At 40.1% G+C, this 27660-nt stretch overlaps 1 protein-coding gene across 1 annotated transcript in view; it reads right to left on the reverse strand.

Annotated features, from left to right (window-relative positions):
- Positions 1 to 24284, reverse strand: part of atm (ATM serine/threonine kinase) — a 123193-nt gene extending 98909 nt beyond the window's left edge. The window contains 14 exon segments of the mRNA XM_055637019.1: positions 1234 to 1359; positions 3487 to 3718; positions 6891 to 6989; positions 10169 to 10360; positions 14221 to 14592; positions 16654 to 16823; positions 17433 to 17602; positions 18468 to 18706; positions 19790 to 19955; positions 21518 to 21679; positions 21936 to 22081; positions 23433 to 23545; positions 24209 to 24235; positions 24237 to 24284. Coding sequence (XP_055492994.1) covers positions 1234 to 1359; positions 3487 to 3718; positions 6891 to 6989; positions 10169 to 10360; positions 14221 to 14592; positions 16654 to 16823; positions 17433 to 17602; positions 18468 to 18706; positions 19790 to 19955; positions 21518 to 21679; positions 21936 to 22081; positions 23433 to 23545; positions 24209 to 24235; positions 24237 to 24281 — 2259 coding nt within the window. The 5' untranslated portion in view covers positions 24282 to 24284.
- Between the last annotated feature and the right edge of the window lie 3376 nt (positions 24285 to 27660).

Raw genomic sequence — 27660 nt, forward strand, 5'->3', positions numbered from 1 at the left:
CTCATCCGCAACCCGGGTTCCACTGGAGTTGGAGCGGGGCTGGGCTAGAGTTGCTGCTGGCTGTGAGTCTCTGGGATCTCCGTGCTTGCAGTCGGTGTCCCGTTGGTCCTGACGTCTCCGGTCTCCGGTCACCCCCCTGGAATGGAGCTGAGACTGGGAACTGTACCGCCCTTATACCCCTCCCTCTGCAATATGCAAACAACTCCACAGTTCCCATAGTCTCAGGTCCTGTACATGGGGTTGGTACAGAGACAATCTCCAACCCGAGCCATTAGCTTTTTCTGTGGAACTCTACGGGGACATCGGAGAGCGTTTCGTATCTTTCTCTGGAATTGGAACGGTTTGGCATGATTGCTGCTGGCTGTGGGTTTGATGGGTTAAAAACGTGCTTGCAGTGGGCCTGGGGGTCGGTAATAAACCTTAACCTTGGTCCTGACGTCATCCGGTGAGACAATGGCACTGGCTCCAACATGAAGACAGTGCAAAGCCCCCAGCGCCAGGTTGCAACCTCGCGGGGAGCTGGAGAGGCGTTGTAGAAATGTGTTCACCAACATTCTGCAGGGAGGGGGTCACACACATGGCCGGGAAGCAGAGGGGTGTAGGTGGGGTGAAACTGAAGGGAGCGACAATTTGCTGCTGCCTGCCCGCTGTTAAAAATTCCCACGCAAGACTCAAACCTATACACTGTGTATGCGTGAGGAAACCGTGGGACACTTTTTGCTGGAGAAACTCAGCGGGCAGGCAGCAGCAGAGTGTCAATTATTAACCCTCCCGCGCAATATACCCTCACCTTCTCTTTTATGAATGGGGATTTAGTTCCCCTTTCTTCGAGGACCGACCGGAGGTTCCGCTGTCACCTCTGCGGGCCGCCCTCGGTGAACGTTTTCAAGGACCTTTCTTCAAGGACTGAAAAAATGTCGCTATTCGGAGGTTTTCGTTATTTGGATCTTCGGATAAAAGGTTGTGCACCTGTACTCATGTTCATCCAGGACAAACTCAAACCAAAATCCTAGTGCTAACAGTATGCTCATTTCACTGTGCCATAGCCAACCCCATATTTTATCCTGATAGTCTTAACATTGTTTTCTTACAAAAGTAGTAACAATATTATTTTAAAGGGTTTGAATTGAATATTAAGCGAAGGAACATCATTGCTATTGACCTATGCAATGGGCCCTGGAACACCAGTCAGCATCCAAATCAATAAAGTAGAGTCAGAACTCAGCTATGTACCTTTGCCTTCTGAAATAGCGCAGACGCACATGCATTATCCTCGTTGGTAACACCAATGTCACAATAACATCGGAGCACTCCAATGATAAGATCTGCACAGCGAACATGGCATTCTGGAGGAAGCGTCTGAAAATAGTAAATGTTGTTCAGGTACCATCAGTTACACATTGCCTTTTATTGCAGACTAAATTGTCACTCTCACACGCTCCCGATGGGAGCGAGGCATGTACAAGCTAATTCAGTCAGAAAACATTTTATAATGATTTATTTTTAATGCTGAAAACATTAAACAGTTCAATGTATTGTCACCACAATTCACCCTCAAGCAACTGTGTAGAAATCTATCCAAATGCAATCCTTCCAAATATTTTGTTAACCTTGCCATAATTATAAGCATTATGGTAGCGTTGAATAGTTTCCCCATGTGGCTGTAATTCAATCATGGTTTAAAAAGACACGGTGATTGTATTTACATTTTCCAAATAGATTTTAAAAATAGACTAAACGTTATAAAAATTGCAACTAACACAAAGTTTGTTTTCAGAATAATGGGTTTTAAATTTGTTGATGTCAGCTGAAAAATTAACAAATTCTTTATTACTTGGAAGTAAATCTCCATGTCAGGCCACATAACATTTAAATAATTTAAACAATAAGGAGATAAAAACAAATTATTTAACAATGAACCATTTGGATTCATAATCTGACCAAGATTCAAATATCCAATTCAGAAATTAAAAATACCTACATTTCCCATCTATATATCACTGACCCAAAGCAAAAGTAGACACAAAATGTTGGAGTAACTCAGCGGGACAGGCAGCATCTCTGGAGACAAGGAATGGTTGACGTTTCGGGTGGAGACCCTTCTTCAGACTGACCCAAAGCATGCGCACTGCCCAAAGTAGATACCTTTTTAGATATCATATACTTATTAAAAATCTGATCTTGTCATTGTGTATATGTGTGTGTATATGTGGTCTTTACATCTTCGCAAAAACGCTACGCTGTAACGATAACATTTTTACATATTCCGATTGACATATTTCCCCTCGAGGCCGGGAGCACCTTATCTGAACATTTTGTGCTTTATTTCTTGACTTATTCTCGACACATTACTGATTAAAAGTCTAAAAAAGTCAAAGACTTTGAAATTAAAACCACCAGCTTCAACCGATGAAGTCACAATGGCTCTGCTAGCAGTGATCAACCTCAGTGAAGATTTCATCCTATATTTGATACGTTATTTGCGATTAAAGGTTTAAAAATGCCAACTGTCCCAAGATGTTTACATATTCTAATTCACATTTTCCCCCTCTAGGTAGAAATCATCTTCACTGAACATTTTATGCTTTATTTCTCAACTTATTACTGATTAATGTTTTAAAAAATCGAAAGACTGAATTTAAAACGACCAGCTTCAACTGATGATGTCACAATGGATCGGCTAGCAGGGGGAGGACGAATTGTTTTGCTACACACAGGGCAAGGGCAATTGGATTTTTTTTTTTTAAAAAGAGCACTGCTGAGGGAGGTAAGGGAGTGCGGGAACAGCTGGAATTGAGGGACCACGCCTCCCGTGGGGGTTACGGGTAGGGAACGGGTGCATTGGGGGAGCTGACCCAACGGGTCTGCACTTGGTCTAGTATTTATTAAAAGGTATTAGAAGGTCAGTGGTAGCATCCACATCTTTGTATCAAAAGATTGAGGGAACATGTCCATCTCCAAATATCCAAGGACAAAATTATGACACCTGCGCAAGAACGTGAGTGCTACATATTCAGAAGTGTCATCTCTTTGATGAGATCTTAAATTGAAGCTGCATGTCTTCTTAAAGAGGGGTAAAGGATCCATTGAAACTACTTGAAGAATAGGCAGAATCCTATTTATTTAATCCAGAAACATTTATCTCCCAATCACCATCACTGTAATAGATTATCTACTGTGTCGCAATTATGACATTGATGTAAAGCCAGGCAAAAATTATTTTTCTCCACGAATATGATGGTATTTCAAAAAATTCCTCCGCAACTGTACAGTTCTACAGTTCTCTACATTTATGAGCTCATTCGTTATTTTCTATTATAGAACATAAACAAAGCTTGTTTGCAATAATTATCTCATGCTAGGTGGGAGTAACATCTCAATATTTGCATATTATGAGTTATAGTCATACAGCGTGGAAATATGCCCATCAGCCCAACTTGCCCACACCGATATAACTCGCCCTATCCCATTATTGCATACACTTACCACATTAGAATGCAGACATTCCACCAATGCTAATAAATATTCCTCTAGTTTATCCCTCAAAACTCGCTTGGCACTTATTTTTGATGTCACAATCTGTTTGTCCCCAATCCGAATCTTAGTGCTACTGCGAGTTGGAATTTCATCAAATGTTGTTTGCAGAAAAAGGCTTTCCATTTCTGAGAAGACTGTGCCATCTTTGCAATCTTCATTTGGTGGTTCTTCTGCTGGTGCACTAAAAAAATAAAAAACACACGATATTAACGCTGGTTACTAAATGCAATCTTGTATAATTATTTTAATCCTCATTCTCCCTAACTTTCATTGAAGTTCAGTGATCAAAAAATGTAATCCTTGGCTTGAGGTTTTTCTTTTAAGGAGATTTGTTTCTGTATGAGAAGCCAAATTTCCCCCCAAATTCATCCTCAAACCCAATTTCCCCATCTGCCATGAAAATGCTCCCTTATGCTGTGACAATGGCAGGCATTCTCTGATATCTCATCCATGTGATCTTTCCCACATTGCTTGCTTGATTGTGAATGAGTATAATCACAATTTAGCCAGAGACTATCCTCATAGAATATATTTGCTGGAAGTCAGGCAGGATGGATGGGGCAGGGACAACAGTAGCACCACACAACACATTAACAAAAAGACTACAACTCAGTCGGTTAAAAATTATGGGAATTATATGACTGAATTCAGCAAAAGCTACACACGTACCCATTGAAGTTTAACAACCCTAGGTTAAACAGGCCAGTTATTGAAAGGTTAACAGACTAGGTCATAAGACACAGGAACTGAATTAGGCTTTTTGGCCCATCAGTCTGCTCCACCATTCAAGCATGTCGGATTCATTTTCCCACTCAACCCATCTCCTGCCTTCTCCCTATGAAATCTTTCATTAGCCCTAACTAATCACGAATCTATCAATCTGCACTTTAAAAATACCCAATGACTTGGCCACCACAGCAGTCTCCAGCAATGAATTTTCGACAGATTCACCATACTCTAGCTAAAGAAATTCCTCCTCATCTACATTCTAAAGGCATGTCCTTTTATTCTGAGGCAGTGCCCGGTGGTCCTAGACTCTCCCACTACTGGATATATTCTCTCCACAACCTCTCTACCTACACTGTATCCAGAAAGTATTCAGACCCCTTCATGTTTTTCCACATTTTGTTACGTTACAGCCTAATTCTAAAATGAATTAAACTCTTTTTTTTTTTAAATCATCAATCTACACACAATACCCCATTATAAAAAAGTGAAAACAGGTGCTTAGAAATTTTTGCAAAGTAATTAAAAAGAAATAACTGAAATATCACATTTACATAAGTATTCAGACCCTTTACTCAGTACTTTGATGAGGCACCTTTGGCAGCGATTACAGCCTCAAGTCTTCTTGGGTATGACGCTACAAGCTTGGCACACCTGTATTTAGGTAATTTCTCCCATTCTTTGCAGATCCTCTCAAGTGTCAGATTGGATGGGGAGCGTCGATGCACAGCTATTTTCAAGTCCTTCCAAAGATGTTCGATCAGGTTCAAGTCCGGGCGCTGGCTGGGCCACTCAAGGACATTCATAGACTTGTCACGAAGCCACTCCTGCATTGTCTTGGCTGTGTGCTTAGAGTCGTTAAGGTGAACCTCTGCTCCAGTCTGAGGTCCAGAATGCTCTGGAGTAGGTTTTCATCAAGGATCTCTCTGTACTTTGCTCCGTTCATCTGTCCCTCGATCCTGATAAGTCTCCCGAGTTCCTGCCACTGAAAAACATCCCAACAGCATGATGCTGCCACCACCGTGTTTCACTGTAGATATGGTATTGGCCTGGTGATGAGCGGTGCCTGGTTTCCTCCAGAGGTGACGCTTGCATTCAGGCCAAAGAGTTCAATCTTGGTTTCATCAGACCAGAGAATCTTGTTTCTCATGGTTTGAGAGTCCTTTAGGTGCCTTTTGGCAAACTCTAAGCGGGCTGTCATGTGCCTTTTACTGAGGAGTGGCTTCCATCTGGCCACTCTACCATAAAGGCATGATTGATGAAGTGCTAGTTGTCCTTCTGGAAGTTTCTCCCATCTCTACAGAGGAACTTTGGAACTCTGTCAGTGACCATCTGGTTCTTGGTCACCTCCCTGACCAAGGCCCTTCTCCCCCAATTGCTTAGTTGGGCTGGCGGCCAGCTCTACGAAGAGTCCTGGTGGTTTCAAAGTTCGTCCATTTAAAAATGACGGAGGCCACTGTGCTCTTCGGGACCTGCAATGCCGCAGAAATTATTTTATACCCTTCCCCAGATATGTGTCTCGACACAATCCTGTCTCGGAGGTCTACGGACAATTCCTTCATCTTCATGGCTTAGTTTTTGCTCTGAGATGCACTGTCAACTGTGGGACCTTATATAGACAGGTGTGTGCCTTTCCAAATCATGTCCAATCAATTTAATGTACCACTGGTGGACTCCAATCAAGTTGTAGAAACATCTCAAGGATAATCAATGGAAAGAGGATGAACCTAAGCTCAATTTTGAGTGTCATAGCAAAGGATCTGAATGCTTATGTAAATGTTGTATTTTAGTTATTTATTTTTAATTACTTTGCAAAAATTTCTAATCACCTGTTTTTGCTTCTTCATTCTGGGGTATTGTGTGTAGATTGATGATTTAAAAAAAAAAAATTTAATCCATTTTAAAATAAGGCTGCAACGTAAAAAAATGTGGAAAAAGTGAAGGGATCTGAATACTTTCTGAATGGACTTTCATTATTTGGTAAAATTCAATTAGATTGATGATTAAAAAAAAAACAAATTTAATCCATTTTAAAATAAGGCTGCAACGTAAAAAAATGTGGAAAAAGTGAAGGGATCTGAATACTTTCTGAATGGACTTTCATTATTTGGTAAAATTCAATGAGACCCCCCCCTCCTTATCTCTCTAAATGTGAGCAAGTATGGTCCCAGACCCTTTACTCTCCTCATATGTTAACCCAATCATCCCAGATTAGATGCATTAATTTTATCTGATGTTCTATAGAAGACGTTTTCCCCTCACAAAACAAAATAAAAGCATTGTAAGGTAAATTCTGTTATTACAATATATTGAATTATATTAGTTTCCGTCTTATTTTTTTTAATTCACAGCTACAGGTGGAATTACATTATATCCAACCATTTGTCCAATTTCTCTATTTTCTCCTGGCTTTGTAGCATAAACATACTTCCTAACATATTTATGGCAAAGGATTTCGTGAAATCAAAGGTAATCAAAGGAGCATGAAAAATGTTTAAAAACAAGAAACTTGTACTTCTGAACTCCAGAAGTGGTTTGGAATAGAGATATAAATAAATACTAATGAAGTAGAACTACAATCCAGTCATAAATTTAGGACCATTAAAATGTCTTCATTGCTTAAATACCTCTCTGTTGAGGGTGGCTGAAAGAAGTCCATTCCAGATTTGCAGTCCTTCAGCGTTAAAACAACCAATATTTGAGACACCAGTTGATTTGGTAAATCTCTATTTAAAAAAAGTGCAACAAGCTCAATACTTAACATCAGAAACCAAAAAAAACTTATTTAATTAGTCTGTCAGTTACAGTGAAACAGAATAATAATTTCCCAATGGCAAGTCAATATGCTATTATGGTTCAGTGATAACTTTATCATTGCAGATTGCCTTAATTGTAATTTAATTTAATTTTAGTTTTAGAGTCTTAGAGCGTGGAAACAGGCCCTTCGGCCCACTGAGTCCACACCGACCAACAAACTCCCCGTACACTATTTCTATCCTATACACGAGTAATCATCCAATTCCCCTATCACAGCTTTTATTAATAATTTGAGACAAGACCAGATCCCAATACAAAGTGGCTTTGTGCAAACTATTTATACAGCATGATATTTATATTGCACGAATATCTAACTGTGGATACACAAATTTATAGTATCTTAATTCTACTTCTCCATGAAAAAGGAAAGACATAATAGAGAATTAAACTGTCAGGCAGAGGAAAAAAAAGCAGGTGAATGTAGGAACTCAAATTAAAAAGCTGAAAAGAGTGGCAGGAAGTGAGAAGGGGGACACAATAAGGTAGAGAAGGAAGAAAGGCATATCAATACCCTTACGGGCCTGTCCCATTTAGGCGATTGTTTCGGCGACTGCAGGAGACTATACAGTTGCCACATGTTCGTGGATGGATGCCGGGGAGTCGCCTTCATGGTCGTGAGGAGTTCCCACATTCAGGGAACAAGTCGCAACCTCATTATGGTTGCCGAGAATCTTTGAACATGTTAAAAAATTAGCGGCGACTAGAATGAAGCCGCCATGGTGAGTTTGCGAGAATTCTCGAGCCGTAGGTGGGTCGCAAGGTAATTAAACGTTAGGTTGGGGGTGTGTGTGTGTGTGTGTGTGTGAGAATGAAAAGTGGGGTTAGTTCATAAACATAAAATTTACAAAAACAATACATTTGTTTGATTTTTTTCATCACATTTGGTAATATGGCCGAGGCATGTTCAAATATAAGCATAAAATTATATTATTGTATTTCAAAGCTCCTAGATATCATTCAGATAAATGTTATACCTGCTAAGATCATATTATTGCAAAGAGTTCAGTATTTCAAATCAACTTTACTTGCTTTTTACTGCAAAAAGAAATATGTAAAAAAAATAATAATTTACGGCATTTTATGACATTAAGACATCTCAAAGGGTTAAGGGCCCTGACAGCATTTGTCAAGTGCTTGAGAACTTTTTGACATATTTGCCAAGTTGTTTCAGTTCATCTGCAACATGGGCATTTACCCAACAATATGGAAAATTACACAGGTATATGCCGTGTCCATAAGAAGCAGGTCAAATCCTACCCGGCCGATTACCAGCCCATTAGTCTGCTCTCTATCATCAGCTAAGTGATCATTGAGTGCTCCTTAGCGAAACTTGCTGCGCAAGAACCTACTCACAGAAGCCCAGTCTGGCTCAATCCGCTCCTAACCTCATTACAGTGATGAAGCTGAATTTTAGTTAAAAATATAAGAAGATATTAAATTGGCTTCTGGGCTAGCTTACAGCTTAATTTTATCTCAAATTAGGCTTGCCTCAGGTTGCCCTGACAGCATTTAATAAATCCTATAACTTTTTGACATATTTGACAGGCAGAGGAGAAGTTATAGAGATATCTGGTCAAATCTTTAAAGTGGGATGCATTTACCCAACAATATGGGGGAGGAAATTAAGCAGATGGCCTATGGTATGAGGGACCAAGTGTCCAAGAAGATATACAATGTTTTTAATATCCTACCATGTAAAAATTACCAGCCCATTGATGTGATGCATTCTGTGGAAACCTTTTCCAGTACTTCTGACCATGACTAATGTCTGTGGAATGTGATAAGGGGACAAAAAACCTATTTAAAGCAATGTAATTCTGTTGTTCAGGGAAGATGGCTGAGCACAGTCAAGTGTCTGTGTTGGTCACTTGACTGGAGTTCTCCCTCCCTTCCATCGGCCGATGTTAAGTAAAGTTTTGAACTGGTCTACCAAACAGTTTGTGTGGTGTCTGTTTATTAAGAAGCGAACCTGGTTTAGTAGTTAAGATAATTAGCTTTTTCAACAGCTGAACTCCAGAGGTGAAATAAGAGGTGGGATTTGAAATGAGATGAAATAAGAGAAGGCCAATCCATCACACAAACCAGACTTCCCACCATTAACTCCACCTGCACTTTACGTTGCCTCGGAATAGCAGCCAATATAATCAAAGACCTTTCCCACCCTGGTCATTCATTCTTCTCCCTGCTCCCATCCGGCAGACAGCAGAGAAGCTTGAAAGCACGCACCACCAGATTCTGGAACAGCTACTTTCCCTCTGTTATCAGACTTCTGAATGGTCCTGCGATAAGTTAGGATACTGTCTGATTTACCTCTACCCCATTGCGGACGCTGTCTATGGAACTGATGTGCTACAATGCTGAGAGCTATATTCGACACTCTGTATCTTCCTTTGCTCTACCTATTGTACTTGAGTTTGACGTATTGTACTTATGTATAGTATTATATGATCTAATTGGATAGGTTACAAAACAAAGCTTTTCACTGTACCTCGGTACAAGTGATAATTATAAACCTACATCTAACTGCCATCGGCATCATGGCAGTTATGATCGGATGTGGCTCCAGGGAGTTCTAGGTGTCCATGGAAATCTGGAAAAGACCCTCCATTGGTCTTTGGAAATTATACATAGTCCAAAGGAAGATGATTGTGGTGGTTGGATGTTTATAATTTGAGGCAAGAACATTTCTGCAGGAATTTCTCAAGATAACTAAGGTTGGGCAATTAAATACTGGCTCAGTCATCAAAACCCACATTTGTGAATGCACATGAAAATATAATAAATACTCTATTCAGCCAATAAAGTAGTGCAAGAATCGTTGCATTGATTTGTGTTTAAAAGATGTTTACATTAAGGAAAGGAACATTTTAAATCCTTCACTCTTTATCATTTTAAGCACTACCAGATCAAACCAGAAAATAGATGAAATTAATTCCACTCCTGGCTAATAAAGAATCAGTAAACAATCCTGTTCTTTTGACCTGATCTTTTTTCATTGCGAAAAGACTGCAAAATTCAGTATGCAGTCATGATTAAGTAACTAACAATAGTACTCTGCAGCCCAGATTTCTAAGTTTAATACACCAACCTGGAAACTACTGATGGAATCTCTGTATTTCCTTCAGCATTCTCCTCCGCTTGGTAAGACAATAACCATTGCATTATTGCTTCTCTAAGATCCAGTGCTCTGCCGCCCATTGGATAATTTTCAACAGCACCATCAATTCGTTCTGGCAATGTACATCTTCCCAATGCTTGAGAAAGACACTTCACAGCGGAACTAGAGAAGAAGTAACAAACTTTGTAAAATGAAAAGTCTCAATCTTGAGCCATAAGAAAAATGCTTGTACAGTAAACCCTAGTCATTACAAACTGCTTTATAACGAATTTTGGTAATAGCAGACAGACCTACCGACATTCACCGCCAGGTCGAGCTGCCAATGCCAACTCCGGCCACCAATGCTTCCCCCAGCCCGCACAGCCTCAGCTGCCACTTCCAGCAAGGCTGCGGATACCACGCCTCGCCGGGCCACACAGCCTCCCCGGCTGCTTATGGGCCGGACCGATTGCTGCCACCGCCGGCCCACACAGCTGCCTCAGCAGCTTCCAGGCCGTGCTTGCCGCTGTGTCGCCGACGCTTACCTGCATTCTAGCTGCCTGCGGGCTATGACCAATGACTTCACCGATCCTTGCATCTCCACGGGCCGCTAGCAGGCCAGGGCCATCAACTCACCTGGATTCCAGGCTCAGTTCCATATCAAGTCTGAAAAGGTACCTCACCTGAAATGTCAGTTATCCATGTTTTTCAGAGATGTCTGACTTGCTGAGTTACTCCAGCACTTTATGTCTTCTTGTGTATAAAAAACAGCATCTGCAGTCTACTACTTATCAATGATAATCCCTTACTTAGTTACAGCAAACAAGCGACAATAATAATGGGCAACATTGAAGATGAGGCTTTCAATTTTAGGACATCCGAGATGTCCTCATTCTTTAGTAAACGTGCTTTCCCACCTGATGTTGAATATGGATCCCTCACTCGGATTTACCCAATTTCCTGTAGTTCTACTCCCATTCTCCCCATTCCTAGATGGATGGAACAAAGATAGAGATCCCCGGTCCTCACCTTGCACATATCAGCTTCCGCATCTAATATATCATTCTCTGAAATTTCCACCACCTTCAACGTTACCTTACAACATTGAATTCTCAAATTTTACAAACATTCCCCTCTCAACCTTCCCTTTTTTAACCTTCTCTCTTCTCTGTGCCCCATCTGAATACGCATCCACTTCTCACTTTACCCATCAGCACTTCCACCAATATTCCTTTCTTTGGCTACACATTTCACACAACTTCTATCCTTATCTCACGCTTTTTGTCTATTCATCTCTGGCCTTTGTCCAACCATCTTCCAATCAACCCCACCCCCCTCCTCACCTGTATCCACCTATCATTTACTAGAATCTCTTGAAGAGATAAAGATTAGTTAAAACAAATGTAGGCTCCTTGCCGTCAGAAACAGGTGAATTGATCATGGGGAACAAGAACATGGCAGACCAATTGAATAACTACTTTGGTTCTGTCTTCACTAAGGAAGACATAAATAATCTGCCGGAAATAGCAGGGGAGCGGGGGTCAAATGAGATGGAGGAACTGAGTGAAATCCGGGTTAGCCGGGAAGTGGTGTTAGGTAAATTGAATGGATTAAAGGCTGATAAATCCCCAGGGCGAGATAGGCTGCATCCCAGAGTACTTAAGGAAGTAGCTCCAGAAATAGTGGATGCATTAGTGATAATTTTTCAAAACTCTTTAGATTCTGGAGTAGTTCCTGAGGATTGGAGGGTAGCTAATGTAACCCCACTTTTTAAAAAGGGAGGGTGAGGGAAAATGGGGAATTACAGACCAGTTAGTCTAACATCGGTAGTGGGGAAACTGCTAGAATCAGTTATTAAAGATGGGATAGCAGCACATTTGGAAAGTGGTGAAATCATTGGACAAAGTCAGCATGGATTTATGTAAGGTAATTCATGTCTGACAAATCTTATAGAATTTTTCGAGGATGTAACTAGTAGAGTGGATAAGGGAGAACCAGTGGATGTGTTATATCTGGACTTTAAGAAGGCCTTTGACAAAGTCCCACATAAGAGATTATACAAACTTAAAGCACACGGTATTGGGGGTTCAGTATTGGTGTGGATAGAGAACTGGCTGGCAGACAGGAAGCAAAGAGTAGGAGTAAACGGGTCCTTTACAGAATGGCAGGCAGTGACTAGTGGGGTACCGCAAGGCTCAGTGCTGGGACCCCAGCTATTTACAATATATATTAATGATTTGGACGTGGGAATTGAATGCAAGATCTCCAAGTTTGCGGATGACACGAAGCTGGGGGGCAGTGTTAGCTGTGAGGAGGATGCTAGGAGGCTGCAAGGCGACTTGGATAGGCTGGGTGAATGGGCAAATGCATGGCAGATGCAGTATAATGTGGATAAATGTGAGGTTATCCACTTTGGTGGCAAAAACAGGAAAGTAGACTATTATCTGAATGGTGGCCGATTAGGAAAAGGGCAGATGCAACGAGACCTGGGTGTCATGGTACACCAGTCATTGAAAGTAGGCATGCAGGTGCAGCAGGCAGAGAAGAAAGCGAATGGTATGTTAGCAATCATAGCAAAAGGATTTGAGTATAGGAGCAGGGAGGTTCTACTGCAGTTGTACAGGGTCTTGGTGAGACTACACCTGGAATATTGCGTACAGTTTTGGCCCCTAATCGGAGGAAATACATTCTTGACATAGAGGGAGTACAGAGAAGGTTCACCAGACTGATCCTGGGATGTCAGGACTTTCATATGAAGAAAGACTGGATAGACTCGGCTTGTACTCGTTAGAATTTAGAAGATTAAGAGGGGATCTTATAGAAACTTACAAAATTCTTAAGGGGTTGGACAGGCTAGATGCAGGAAGATTGTTCCCGATGTTGGGGAAGTCCAGAACAAGGGGTCACAGTTTAAGGATAAGGGGGAAATATTTTAGGACCGAGATGACAAAAACATTTTTCACACAGAGAGTGGTGAATCTCTGGAATTCTCTGCCACAGAAGGTAGTTGAGGCCAGTTCATTGGCTATATTTAAGAGGGAGTTAGATGTGGCCCTTGTGGCTAAAGGGATCAGGGGATATGGAGAGAAGGCACGTACAGGATACTGAGTTGGATGATCAGCCAGGATCATATCGAATGGCGGTGCAGGCTCAAAGTGCCGAATGGCCTACTCCTGCACCTAATTTCTACATTTCTATGTTCTATGTCCCAACTCTCTTCAAGCTTTCTCCTCCCCCCCCCCCCCCCCCCCTACAATCAGTCTGAATTAGGGTCATGACCCAAAACATGCAGTGCCCTCCATAATGTTTGGGACAAAGATCCATCATTTATTTATTTGCCTCTGTACTCCACAATTTGAGATTTGTAACAGAAAAAAAAATCACATAAAGTGCACATTGTCAGATTTTAATAAAGGTCATTTTTATGCATTTCGGTTTCACTGTGTATCACCATAGTCTCCCCATTTCAGGGCACCATAATGTTTGGGGCACAGCAATGTCATGTAAATGAAAGTAGTCATGATTAGTATTTTGTTGCATATCCTTTTGATGCAATGACTGCTTAAAATCTGCGACTCTGCAGTTGCTCGATGTCTTCTCTGGTGATGCTCCGCCAGTCCTGTATTGCAGCCATCTTTAGTTTATGCTTGTTTTGGGTGTTAGCCCCCTTCAGTTTTCTCATCAGCATAATAAAGGGCATGCTCTAGTTTTCTTTTCTGTTGCAAATCTCAAATTGTGGAGTACAGAGGCAAATAAATAATTGATGGGTCTTTGTCCCAAACATTATGGATGGCACTGTAACTTAATCCACATTCCCCAGAAATATTGGAGAATGGAGTTACTCTAACACTTTGTGCATTTCTTTTCTCTAGTATTTTGCCCAACAGCCTGGAAGCATAATGCCATATTTTCTCATAGAACGCAAGACAAGAAAAAATGGAGTGTTAAATTGTTTGGAAATTTAAAAAAGAACAAAAAATTCAACACAAGAATGCCGAGTCAAATGCTTACCAATCCAGAACCTTCACTGAAATTTGACTCACCTGGATGGTTTGCATGTGGATCCTGAAAAGATTTTCCAAAAATCAATGTCTGGTATGGTTAGGTTCCCTTCAAGAATTGCCTCCATCAGCTGGAAGCTTTCAGCTTCAGTCTGGTGCGAGCTGATGCTCCGAAGTGCAATGGCCCAGATTTTGGCCCAGAGCTTTTGCAAGTCTAATTTCTGTGCAGTATTCAGGGTCAATTTCAATCTCTGGCATATAGCCACCTCATGAAGGCAGCAAAGAACATATGGAATTCTCTTTCCACGCCGCTGCTGAGAAAGGATCTGGTGCAAAATGGTCAATATGGGAACAAGATCGCAGTTGGGTAAGCTTGAAGGATATTTTGCAACCAGAACAGTGACGATTTGTAACCTTAAAGGGAAAAAAATGGATGTCAGCTATCATTTACAATAGCCTTAATAACCAAATGGACAAGTCTGTCATCATTTACAATAGCCTTAGCATCCTTTCAACAAGAAATTCCTTAATCATTCTTGTTGAGTGCATTTCCGAAGTAGAACTTACAAATATTTTGCCACCAGCATTTATCTAATATTTTATGAGCTAATTTTTTAAAAATTTAAACGGTTAAATAAACTTCTATTTTCATTGGAAGATTTATTCCATTTAGGATATACATCAATAAATCTTAATTATTGCTCCTTTGCAATTCTCCCAGGTCATAATCAAACCATTATATACTTCTGCTCACTGCTGATGCCAGCAGTGGCCATTCAAGGAGTTACTCTGTCACCAGGAGAGCAAGGAGCAAGGCTGCAATGTACACACTGTTTTGTAGTAAACATACCATGCTCCTTACTAGCAACAACATTTCTATCACCTTTAAATACCTAAAATATTAACTGAGAATTAAATATACCAGTACACGATTGATCATGTGCACCCAACAAAGATCTACTACCTAAGCTCAAGGCAATATTTAGCAGTTTAGGAATTCCAATTTTTAGATTTTTTTAAATTATTATTTTTTTTTTTTCTTCGAGTTCTTTTATGGTTCAGGGATAATGAAAACAAATTATGGGGCTCTTATTATTAATAATATTAAAATATTAAGATGATATAAATACATCACGTTTGACATACATTTCTCTTTCTTGACAATTCTGGCATTTTTTCATTACTTCCTATTTCTTGCACTTACAATAATTATTTCTTGTCCATTCTCTCCCACGATTTCGCCTTGTCCATTCCTTTTGGAGCTACGAGGGTCATACAGCACAGAAAAGGCCATTAAGCCCATCTTGTCTATGCTGACCAAGATGGCCCATCTTGTCTATGCTGACCAAGATGGCTCATCTACACTTGTGCCACCTGCCCGCATTTGACCCTTATAATTCTAAACCTTTTCTATCCATGTACCTGTCCAAATGTCTTTTAAAATGTTATTAGTATATCTGCCTCAACTACCTCCTCGGGCAGCTTGTTTCATATACCAACCACCCTCTTTGCGAAAAAGTTGTCTCTCAGGTTCCTATTAAATCTTTCCCCTCTCACCTTAAATCTATGTCTTTTGGTTCTTGATTCCCCTATGGGTAAAATACTCTGTGCATTAATTTTACTCTGGGTAAAAGCTATAATGCAATAAAAAGGTACTGAGAAAGTAGGTAATTGATTCAGGCACTGAGATGGAATGTACTGGGGCCTTACTATATATTACATGACTTTTTTAACATTATAGCCATTCCCTATGAAGTATCAAACAATTAAAATCAAAGGCAAGGCAAAAGGGTTAATAGTATGGAAAATATTTTGTTAGATTTGAAAGATAAAAGGCAAATAAGAGCATAGGCACAAAATGCTGGAGTAACTCAGCGGGACAGGCAGCATCTCTGGAGAGAAGGAATGGTTGACGTTTCAGGTCGAGACCCTTCTTCAGACGTCTCGACCCAAAACGCCACCCATTCCTTGTCTCCAGAGATTAAAACAGCATCTGCAGTTCTTTCCTACTCCTGGGCATATAAAGAGCTACAGACTCCACGTGACCAGCACCACGACTATGGAGATCGACATTAGTTTTTATCAATATCACAGATTAAAGTAATAAAATCTTTCATTCTCTCTCCTTCAAAAAAAAAATCAGCACACTAAATATTTTCAATTTAGACATATTTGTTCAAGTTCATATTATATAACCATTATGACATTTAAATAAACTTTAGTGGTGATACAATACAATACAATACAATACAATACAATTTATTTGTCACTTGAACCTCATAGAGGCTCATGAAATTTTAAATAAACTTTAGTGGTGATGTGATGTATCTACTTATGTGGCTGAAACAGCTTGTAGATGTGGATATGAAAAGAAGGGAAAACGTTGAAGTCTGTTGCAGTCACAGAATCATTCAACATGGAAATGAATAACAAAATTAATATTCATCACATTTCTAGCTTTAGTGATAAACATACCATGGTATCAAATCAAAATCGTTCTCTGATTTTTGCAACGCATCGCATATCATTTCCCATCCCAACTCAACACGTCTTTGTTTGCTTGGCATCCCTTGAACGGAGGGGCTTTGTGGAGTTTGCGTACTTGTTACTGGTGACACAGACACTCTGAAGTCACGGCCAAACAACTGCAAAGATAGGAAACAGGTAACAGATAAAAATGTAAAAAACAAAGTGCTGGAGGAACTCAGCTGGCCAGGTAGCATCTGTAAAGGGTATGAACAATGCATGTTTCAGGTTGGGATCCTTCTTCAGATTGAAGGAGTGGAGGGAGAGGGGACGGGGGAATGTGATTGTGAAACTTCACCCTGCCTTCTATTATCAGACATCCATTTCTCTCCTTTTCACCTCTAGCCTTTGTCAAATACTCCACCCATCTGCCAATCACTCCCCCGTCCCCATTTCCCTTTTCCAGTTCTCTCCCCCTAAGTTAATCAGTTTGAAGAGGGGTCTGGACCAAAAACACGTTCTGCCCATTTCCCTTCACAGATGGTGCCTGACCTACTGATTTACAGTATTTTTCTCAATATTCTAGTATGTGCAGTTTCATATGTCTCCGGGTAGAAATTTCACTAATTTTTCACTGTGCTCTTAAACAATTGGGTTATAATGAGTTACAATTCATAAATGTTCTACATATAGCAAGAATTCTTTATCAAAACACCACACATTTTAACACGCTTATTTAGGTGTAAATGTTGCTAATTCACACTAACCAGGTTTGCATTTTCCTGTACCTGATGACAGATGTCAGCAGCCAGATTGACAAGGTTCTCTTTCACAGCAACATGGCGCACGCCTGCGGAATACTTTCCTCTGCTTCCTATGTGGCTCACTTCACTGACAATTGCTTCGTGGAGACTATAAAGCAGGTTCTGCCAATTCAACCAGTCAGCTGCAAAAGCACCTATTGCACACAAACATAAAAAATATTGAAATCCACTTTTAAGATAACCATCAGGTTACAGATGGTGCCAAACCCAGGCACTTCTACATGTGCTGGTCCCAAACGTGGATATCATGTATAGTCTTTTCGCTGGCTGCATAGCACGTCACAAAATAGCTTTTCTCTGTATCTTGGTACATATGACAATAATAAACTAAACTAAGTAATCAGAAGACCTGAATTAATGCAAGTGTAACAATTTTATTATTATGTTTAGGTCACTGGTTCTTGCAAATAAGATTTCAAATTTAGAAAAAGAAAGGAAGGAGTGATAAATAGAACCTTAGTTTCATTAAAGCTTCTTAGGTCCTCAGAAACAGTGGCATTGCTTAAACTGGACTTTCAACAATTTCAGGTCTCCATTGCAACAGGATGCTTTATCCAACCTGCTCCATGGTTACTGCCTCCTTCTTGATTTCTCTGGGAGTTCCTCACCTCCCTCTTGATCCCTGGACTCCTTCTCAGCTACTCAATTTACCCTCCTATCCAGCCTCACAATGAACTGAGATGTACCAAAATGTGTACATTGAAATACTCGGGCAGCACGGTGGCGCAGCGGTAGAGTTGCTGCCTTATTATTTTGGACAATGAAAGATTAATTAGCATAGACTAAATACAATTTGGTACGCACATGTCCATTACATGAATGTTTAAAAAAACTCACAACAGCTGGAGATCTGAAATAGTTTCAAGACATTGAGAACCACCTTGTACCAACAGTCTGAGTTCAAATCAATAGTTTATGAGATAAAAAGCACCTCTTCTATTTGGAACTTGCATGCAATTCCAGTAAAAAATAAAGTTGCAAATCATCCAATTACACTACCTTTTTCCTTAGTTTTTATCCCCTTTGGATGATGGGCTTGGAGCTGTAGACGAAAGAATTCAATGATTTCGTCCTTTAAGGAATCTTGGAGACGCTTCTGTGTCCAAATGCATAGCAGCGTTGAGAAGATGTCCTCCCCAAGTTTACACACACGAACACGGCAATTCATTATACACATCTTGAGGAAGACATTGAGAGCTGATACGATATGCTCAATGACTGCAAAGACTTGTTCCTGTCTGTATTACAGAAATACAATTTGAAACAATCTGCGAAATGTGCGAGCACACATTCACCTACATACATTAAAAAAATTACACTCCGAGACACTGATTTAGTCGCCTGAAACCACAATTCATTCGAACTGCAGAAGTGAAATTCAACAATTATTCAACAATAATCTGTTGCAAAAAGCTAAATGTCTGAAAAGGAATTTGGGTAATTGAATAGTTGGATTAAATAACTTCTACCTGGCTATGTTCTGGAATGTCAAGACAAAGATTTTACATGTTGTAAAGTTTGTTGTTCTGGTTTCACGTCCTATTAATGAAGATTAAGCTAAACCTTCAAATGTTTCTAGCATTGCATTGGTCAACACATATATTTAATTAAAATTGGAATGTACATGCACATAGTACAAATTCAGCTCACTCATGTTGGACACAATATATACAATCCAAACCTAAAGTTTTGGAAGTGACAGAACCCTTCAAATAATGGCACCATTAGAGAATAAAAAAGCCAATTGAAAACAAATTTCATGTTACTTTGAATGATATATTCTTTCTCTATTTTGCTTTCTTTAAACTTTTATTTTGTATATTAGTAATATGTTGAAAAAAAGTATTTCCCACGGCATTTAAAATTATTCATGGAACCAGTGTGACATGGTCTTGCTACAAATAAGTCATACAGCACAAAATAGGCCCCTTAGCAAGGAAAGATACAAACTGCTAGAATACTCAACAGGTCAGGCAAAATCTTTGGAGAACATGTACAGGTGAAATTTCGTGTCGAGACCCTTCGTCAGACGCTTGCCTGCCTGAGTTGGTGTAATTTGCCCTGGCTTGGCATATATTACAATCATCCTTTCCTGTACCTGTTTTAAAGGGGGTGGATTTTAACTTGGGATCTGGTGATCTGTAGGAAAATGCTTTAGCCAGCTATACTCCCACTACCAAATAACAAGTTCTGCTTGGCATAGGTTTAACATGAAGATACTAATCACAGTGTTACCTAGAGAATTAATAGAGAGGATTAAACTGATGCTAAATGATTTGTCAATAAAATGTAATAAATTATACGTAGGGCAGGTACATTACCTTACATTCTGCATTGCTTTTGCAAAGAATTCAAAGAGTTTGGAGGTAATGCCCTCTGACAATACACAACAGCCTTTCACAAGCGTATGAATTATTCTGGCTACAAGAACCCGGTTAGTATCTCTCGAGGGCCTGAGGTACATCTTGAAGTACAATGTCATTAAATCTGGAAAGAAGGATGAAGAGTGCTTGACATTTAACTCTTTACACCTGAACTGCCATCTTTGGTTCCAGACATTAATTACTGTGGCTCTGTCTTGGGGAAAAAAAATACAAGTACTATGATTTAAAAGTTTCAAACATAAATTTAAGGCTCTAAGACTTTGTTGCTTGGTCAAGATGCTCTGCGGCAGGGGTCACTTCCCCAAACTCATAGTTGCAGATTTGCAGCTGTTGATTTCAGATTAACATTTTAAAAATCTTGGGGTTTTTTTTACAGAAACATTTTAATCTGTGCAAATCCCATGCAACATGCATAATACATTTTGTGGCCATGAATAAACATTTTGTGTTGATAATTCAAATCACCAAAGTAAGCCATGTCTAAAATGCATTTGCAAGTAGTAACCTCTAAAATGAACACATTTCTGCAGTATCATTACAAGGATCATGGTATCACATTGCATTAGATACTGGTCTTTCACTTGAAAACTTTTTGAAGTCTGAATATTTTTGAAACTACTGAATTGATACAAAAACCCTCTCTCCAACTAATTTGCACATACAATGTTCCACATCCACAAAATACACTGCAATTGCTCATCTATTCCAGCTATATTACCAATTCCGAGAACATTATCATTTTAAAAGTCAAGGGCAGCTGGCACATGGGGACACAATACCGGCAGGTTTTTTCCAAGTCACATAATTCTCTGACATAGAAATATCATGCTATTACAGGTCCTGCCCAGCTTACAGCTCGTACATATGAACAATGAGAGACCAATGGTATGGCTTGGTGAGCTGCAGGCACCTTTTGCTGAATGGGAACTCTGCTTGCGGTCAAATCTCCACCTTGTGAGCTGTTCGGGTCCTGATCGGTTCACAGAAATGAAACCTTGGGTTACGTGGGTATGATCTGTACTTCATTCTAACCCTATTTAAAGGCATTCTATGGGAACGTCATCAGTTGAATTACTGCAATGATTCCCTCTTACTATCTCAAGGGCAAACAGGGACACCCATGGAGACACAAGGAACTGGAGATGCTGGAATCTTGCACAAAAGACAAAGTACTGATAATATTCAGCGGGTCAGGCAGTATCTGTGGAGGGAATGGATAGGTGATGTTTTGGGTTAGGACTCTTCTTCAGATGGAAATGTTGCCTATTCATTCACTCCTGAGAGGCTGCCTGACCCGTGCTCCAGGACTTTGTGATTTGCTAGGGGCACCCATACCTGGTAATTGAAACATGGATCTTTGTGAAGTTAATTTAGATGGTCCTGATCACTAATGTACAAAATCATCATTATTTGGGAAAACCACGGTTGGAAGTGGAAAAATAAATGACAGATTTGCGATAAAATGCTCCTGAAGGTGAGATGATTCACAATGTTAGGGAAGAGTTTCACACGTATCTAACTTCCTCTAATTCCAGCACTGATTTTTGACATAGAACTAAACACACACCACTTTCCAATGTAGTTCTGTGAATTGTGATCCTATTCACAATTTGCAAGGCACATTCATATCAATTAGAGAAAAATATTCATAATTTGAAATAATACCTGACCATTGTTGCTGGGTTATATCACACCAGTATTTCCGAACTGAAAGAACATCCTTCAGCAGAATACTATTGTAGTCAGCCCCGTAAGCAGAGCTGAATTTATTTTGCAGAACATCCATGATATGCTTCAATAGCTCTTGACATTTTAAACGTGGTCCTCCTAAATAAAAGTGATTAATAAGGAAGCATAAAACATTTTAAGATCTGAGCAATTCGTTGCAGATATTATTATTGCAGGACATATTCATCTCATTGCAATGAAATATATAAAATAAATTAAAAAACTGATCATTGCATTCAAAAGCTGAACCCTCTTCCACTGAACAGGAACAGAATTAGGTGGCAAATAAATATACTTAAATTACACATTTCAATTTTCTCACCACAATACAAAGTCTAAATGATTAGATGCTCACTTTTATTAGCCCATCGGATAAAATATTTCATTATATTGCTTATTTCTTGCATTTTCTTTTGTCGATTAGCTTGCGTTGCTGCGGACACGTTTTGATTGGCCGCCTTGAGACATTCGGTTTCTTTAAGGATATACTTTTGCAGAAACCTAGCAAAGAAGTATTTATTGGAAATGAGTAAAAAGATAATGGTGAAACATAATTTAAAATTTTATTAATATGGCACCACTCTAATATTTGGAATATAACAACAACTTTTTCACTGCCCTGGTCCCAAAATCATCCGTAGATGGCGAGTAGGTTGGGAGAAAGGGAAGGATGACGAAAGAGCGAGAAACTTAAATGAATCGGCCATGCAAACATGCTTCGTACTGGAGCGAGTCAGCGATTCAATATCCTGAGGTATGTAACTTAACTGTCTCAAGGGCCTGTCCCACCAGCATGTGACTGCATGCGGCGAGCGCAACCTAACGTGGTCGCTTGAGCCATACGGCCTCGTGGGGCCGGTCCCACTTCGATCGCCGGAGCTGTATGGAGTTGTGACACTGTCCAAAAATTCCGTGCGCCAATGGCCTGTCGGCCCGCAGCCGCATTGAGGCCGTACGCACTGCCTCGATGCCGTAGGCAGTGTCTTGACACCTAGCGCGTGACGTTGCGCAATTACGTCACCGCCCGGCGTGCCGTTGCGTGATGACGTAACCGCCCGACGCCGTGCGATGTCCAAATTCAGTCGGCCCGCCTCCTGTCCAGCTGATTGGTGAGTATGATGTCAGGACCAGCCCCGCACAACTCCAGACGACTCCGCGGTTGGAAGTGGGACCGGCCCCGCGAGGCCGTACGCCTCAAGCCACCATGTTTGCTCACGCTAGACGCATGCAATCGCATGCTGGTGGGACAGGCCCTTCACTCATAACATCCAGATGACAAAATAATTACTCAGATGTAATCCCGCAGCTTACAAATGCCTGACTTATTTTACAAACTGTTCACAAGAACGGAACTGTGCCATAACCTGGAACAATCGATCTGGATGAGCAACCTTCAGAGTCAAGATATTCAACATCTCAGATAAAAATTAATTAGTCCCCAATTCACCACTTTAAAATGAAAGTCCACCTTGTAGAATGGCATGAGCAACAGTCACATGGAAACACTTCCTCCCCAAGTCACATACCATCCTGGCTCTTGCCATTCCATCATTGCTTCTGGATAGATATACTGGATGCCCTACCCTAAAGCAATGTACTGTAGCAGGAAAAAATATCAGCTTATCGCCATCTTCTTAAGAGTAATTCGAGGTGGTCAATAAATTCCTGGCCTTGCATGCAACAAACAAAAAAACATCGTAGTTCTTTGATCTTTTTTTAATAACAGGATATTATATACATTTGAATTAAACAGAAATAAAGCTTTAAAGTACTTGTCTGGTAATAGCAACATATTAGAAATGTTTGATAGGAAGACAGATCACTCATTATGTAGAACATTTAGCAAGATTACCTAAAAACTGCATCCCAATTCAATTGTTTTGAATGTTTTGATTCCGAATTTCGATCCAACTGCTCCCTGGTTTCTGGCCTTCGAATAAGGCGTTTAAATTTATCCACTTCTTTCTTTAAAAAAAAAGAGAATGAATTTGCCTAATTAGCCTATATTAGAATTTTACCATAAAGAGTGAATTAAGGTTTTGGAAAAAAAGCTGTAAACATCGGATCCCTTGACAAGTTAATCAGTATCAAGTAGATAAATAATTCTTATCTTCTTTTCCTGCAGGTATTAAGATAGGCAGAACAAACAGATAGTATGAATGAGAAATTCAACAATTGAAAGTGAGAGGTTGGCAGTTAAAATATCACAGGCATGGTGCATAATACAACAAGAAATAATAATATTTGATATCAAAACAATTCCAATTTTAGCATGCGATTGCTAGCCACAAACTATTTTTCGAAATGTTTAAGAGGCACAGGGGGTAGAGTTGCTACCTTACCGCGACAGAGACCCAGGTTCGACCCGGACTACGGGTGCTGTCAGTGTGGAGTTTGCATGCTCTCCCTGTAACCACATAGGTTTCCTGTGGGTGCTCCGGTGTTATCCACATTCCAAAGACGTGGGAATTTGTAGGTTAATTCAAATTGCTCTTAGTGTCATGGGAGTGGTTGAGAAGGTCAGATAACATAGAACTAGTGTGGATGGGTTCGGTGTGGACCCAGTAGGCCAAAGGGCCCGTTTCCATGCTGAATCTCTTAACTAAACTAAAAGTTTCATTTGATTACCTTTCTCTCCGTAGCTTTGTCATTGTCAAATTTGACGGCAGCAGAGAAGCAGTTCCTGAATTGCAAGGCTCATGCCTCCTTTGAAAAGAAACGGAATGAAATATATATAATTGAATAATAATATATATATTAGCCAAAAAACATCTACATAAAGACTCGTGTAGAAGGTGAGAAATTCCACTTCTTTAAACAGTGCAGCAAACTTAAGAAATGTTAGAAGAACTCAGTTAATCAGGCAGCATCTGAGGAAAGAGACATTTTGAGGAAGGTTCTTTGAGTGGCTCTTCCAGCATCTCCTTTTTAATATTTTAGAACCCAGCATCAGAAGTTGTGTGTTTTCCTGAAATTTAAATGGACCAAGTGGCACAAGTCTAGTTTTCATTTGCTGGCAACACTACTCTAAAATATTCTGTTGTTTCCATAATCAGGAGAGATGCAAGTCAGGTGCCTGGCATATTGGTGCACAAATGTTGAATGTTTCTAACTTAAAAAAATAATTGCCTAAATGAAATAAAAATATGAACTGCTGAGGAGGCCAAGCAGAATCTTTAAAAAAAAATAAAAAAAAATCAGAATCCTGTAGATTTTAGATCAGAAATTTTAATTATTTTTTCTGCCAAGTTCTGAACACAGTGTTTTTTTCTATTATCCAGCATTTGCAATATTTTCTTTCTTTTAATCAAATGCACTGCGTTAGTCTTGTTATATTGTACCATACTCCATAATTAAACAAACATTCCATCTAAAGAATGTTTCTTTTACAACATGTAGGTAGTTGTATAAGAAAACACGTTATAAATGCAATTGTGCCCTATGGATAAAGGGGATCACAGGCTAGAATGTTTATTGACACACAATAACAAAGCTACAGTGCCCTCCATAATGTTTGGGACAAACACCCATCATTTATTTATTTGCCCCCGTACTCCACAATTTGAGATTTGTAATAGAAGAAATCACATGTGATTAAAGTGCACATTGTCAGACTTTAGTTAGGCCATTTTTTTACATTTTGGTTTCACAATGTAGAAATGACAGCTGTGTTTATACATAGTCCCCCCATTTCAGGGCACCATAATGTTTGGGACACATGACTTCACAGGTGTTTGTAATTGCTCAGGTGTGTTTAAATGCCTCCTTAATGCAGAAAAAGAGAACTCTCAGCACTGTCTTTCCTCCAGTCTTTCCATCACCTTTGGAAACTTTTATTGCTGTTTATCAACACAAGGACAAAACTTCAAGCAGTCATTGCATGCAAAGGATATGCAACAAAATACTAAAAACGACTACTTTCATTTAGATGACATTACTGTGTCCCAAACATTATGGTGCCTTTCTTTCTTCTTCCCGCCCACCCCCCACCCCACTCTAAAGAAGGGTCTAGACCCGAATTGTCACTTATTCCTTCACTCCATAGATACTGCCTCGCCCACTGAGTTTCTCCAGCTTAAATCCAATATAAATTCATTTTTAACAAAGACAAGAAATGCCACAGGGAAAAAAAACTGTGCAGAATTATAGGAAGTCACAAAAATTTAAGAACTTGGTTCGTTTCAAACAACTCCATCCTGTCAGTGATCTTAAATGACGTGTACACTATACAAACAACAGCTCGGTAACAATATTACCAAGTTAAATATAAGAAACAACTAGACTAAGTGGGCCCATTCACATGGGTGGCTTGGTTCCCCCAACTCAACCCATTCCCCAATGCAATATTCCACCACTCACCCGTTCCCCAATGCAATCCGTTCCCCCCACGCAATATTCCACCTCTCACCCGTAGCCCCTAACTGCGCAGGCGCGGCTCATTTCCCCTCATCCCCCAGCACTCCCTCCCCCTCCTCTTCATGTGTGGGAGGAGAGGGAAGTGGGATGTGTGTGGGCGGGAGGAAGACTGTGTGGGCGGGTGGGAGAGGTGTGTGTGGGCTGGGGGAGAGATGTGTGTGAGCGGGGGGGAGGGTGTGTGGGCAGGGGGGGGGGGTGGGGGGGGAGGGGGGGTGGGTGTTGTGCGCAAATAGAAAAAACCCGCGCAAACCGGAAGATAAACAAGATCAAAGTTTTAGTTATGCGTAGATACTCCCAGGCGAGTGGATCTGATTAGCATAGGAATCGCTTGACCATTGCCTAGTGCAGTGACCCCTTCACAAATACCTCCACTCAAAGGAATTATTTGAAATAGAAGACAATACAAGATTGCAGCAGCAGTACCAGAAAGTAAGCTTGAAGCAGTGTGGTTAAAAAGGCACACCATTTCCTGGAAATGTCTGGGAATCCAATTTGAAATTATGATGTGATTCACACTGATTGATAGCACCAATTTGCAAAATGATCGGATACAATGACACAAAAATGGTAACCGTTCCAACTTATTCTTACAGCTCCAGTAGAGCCAGAGAATATGGAACCTCTGGAGAAACTGAGTTTGGATGTTCTCCCTATGACCGCAAGGGTTTTCTCCGGGTGCTCTGGTTTCCTCCCACATTCCAAAGACGTGCAGATTTGTAGGTTAATTGGCTTCTGAAAATTATCCCTAGTGTGTAGGATAGAACTAATGGTGATCACTTGACAGCATGCACTCGATGGGCCAAACAGCCTGATTCCTCACTGTATGTCTAAAAACAAACTCACTCTATTCACAGCATTCAACCTCTATGTTTTCACCAATCTAACCACATCTACTCATAGGGGTTTCTATTCTAATATATATAAGCAGATTATTCTCCACATTTCCTTTTGCAAAAGTGGTGGAGATAATTGTTCTGTGCTTTACTTTAAAAAAATCAACAGTTCCTTTATATGATATGTTGACATTAGAAATGTAAAGAGAAAAAAAGGCAACTTTATTTTGACTATTCATAAACTTAGTTATTTTAACTTTAACTACAAGATATTAATTTATTTCCGAAACATCAAGTCATGAACATAAAACAAAATTAATAGAATACCTTGATGACGTAAAAGTGAATGGGTGGAATTGCCAGAGACATTTCAGGTAAATATTTAAGAATTACATGTTAATTACAAGCAAACTAGTCAGTTTCAATTTTTTTTTTCCTGAACCATCCTGATCATTACTCCATAAAATTAGGCATGCGTAGGCCTTCAGCAATTAAAGTATGATTAAATTTTAGTTGAACATTTGTTCAATCTGAAAAAAGGATATTGAAGGACAGTTTTCTGCAGTACATAATCAACGCAAACATAAGGGTTGTAACTAGTGTTCAAGAAGGAACTGCAGATGCTGGACGATCGAAGGTACACAAAATTGCTGGAGAAACTCAGCCGGTGCAGCAGCATCTATGGAGCGAAGAAAATAGGCGACGTTTCGGGCCGAAACCCTTCTTCAGGCTGATGGGGGGTGGGAGGGGAGAAGGAAGGAAAAAGGGGAGGAGGAGCCCGAGGGCGGGGGGTGGGAGGTTGTAACTAGTGTTTGCTGCTGACCCCAAAGC

Source organism: Leucoraja erinacea, chromosome 6, assembly GCF_028641065.1.
Source record: "Leucoraja erinacea ecotype New England chromosome 6, Leri_hhj_1, whole genome shotgun sequence".
Taxonomy (NCBI): Eukaryota; Metazoa; Chordata; class Chondrichthyes; order Rajiformes; family Rajidae; genus Leucoraja; species Leucoraja erinaceus.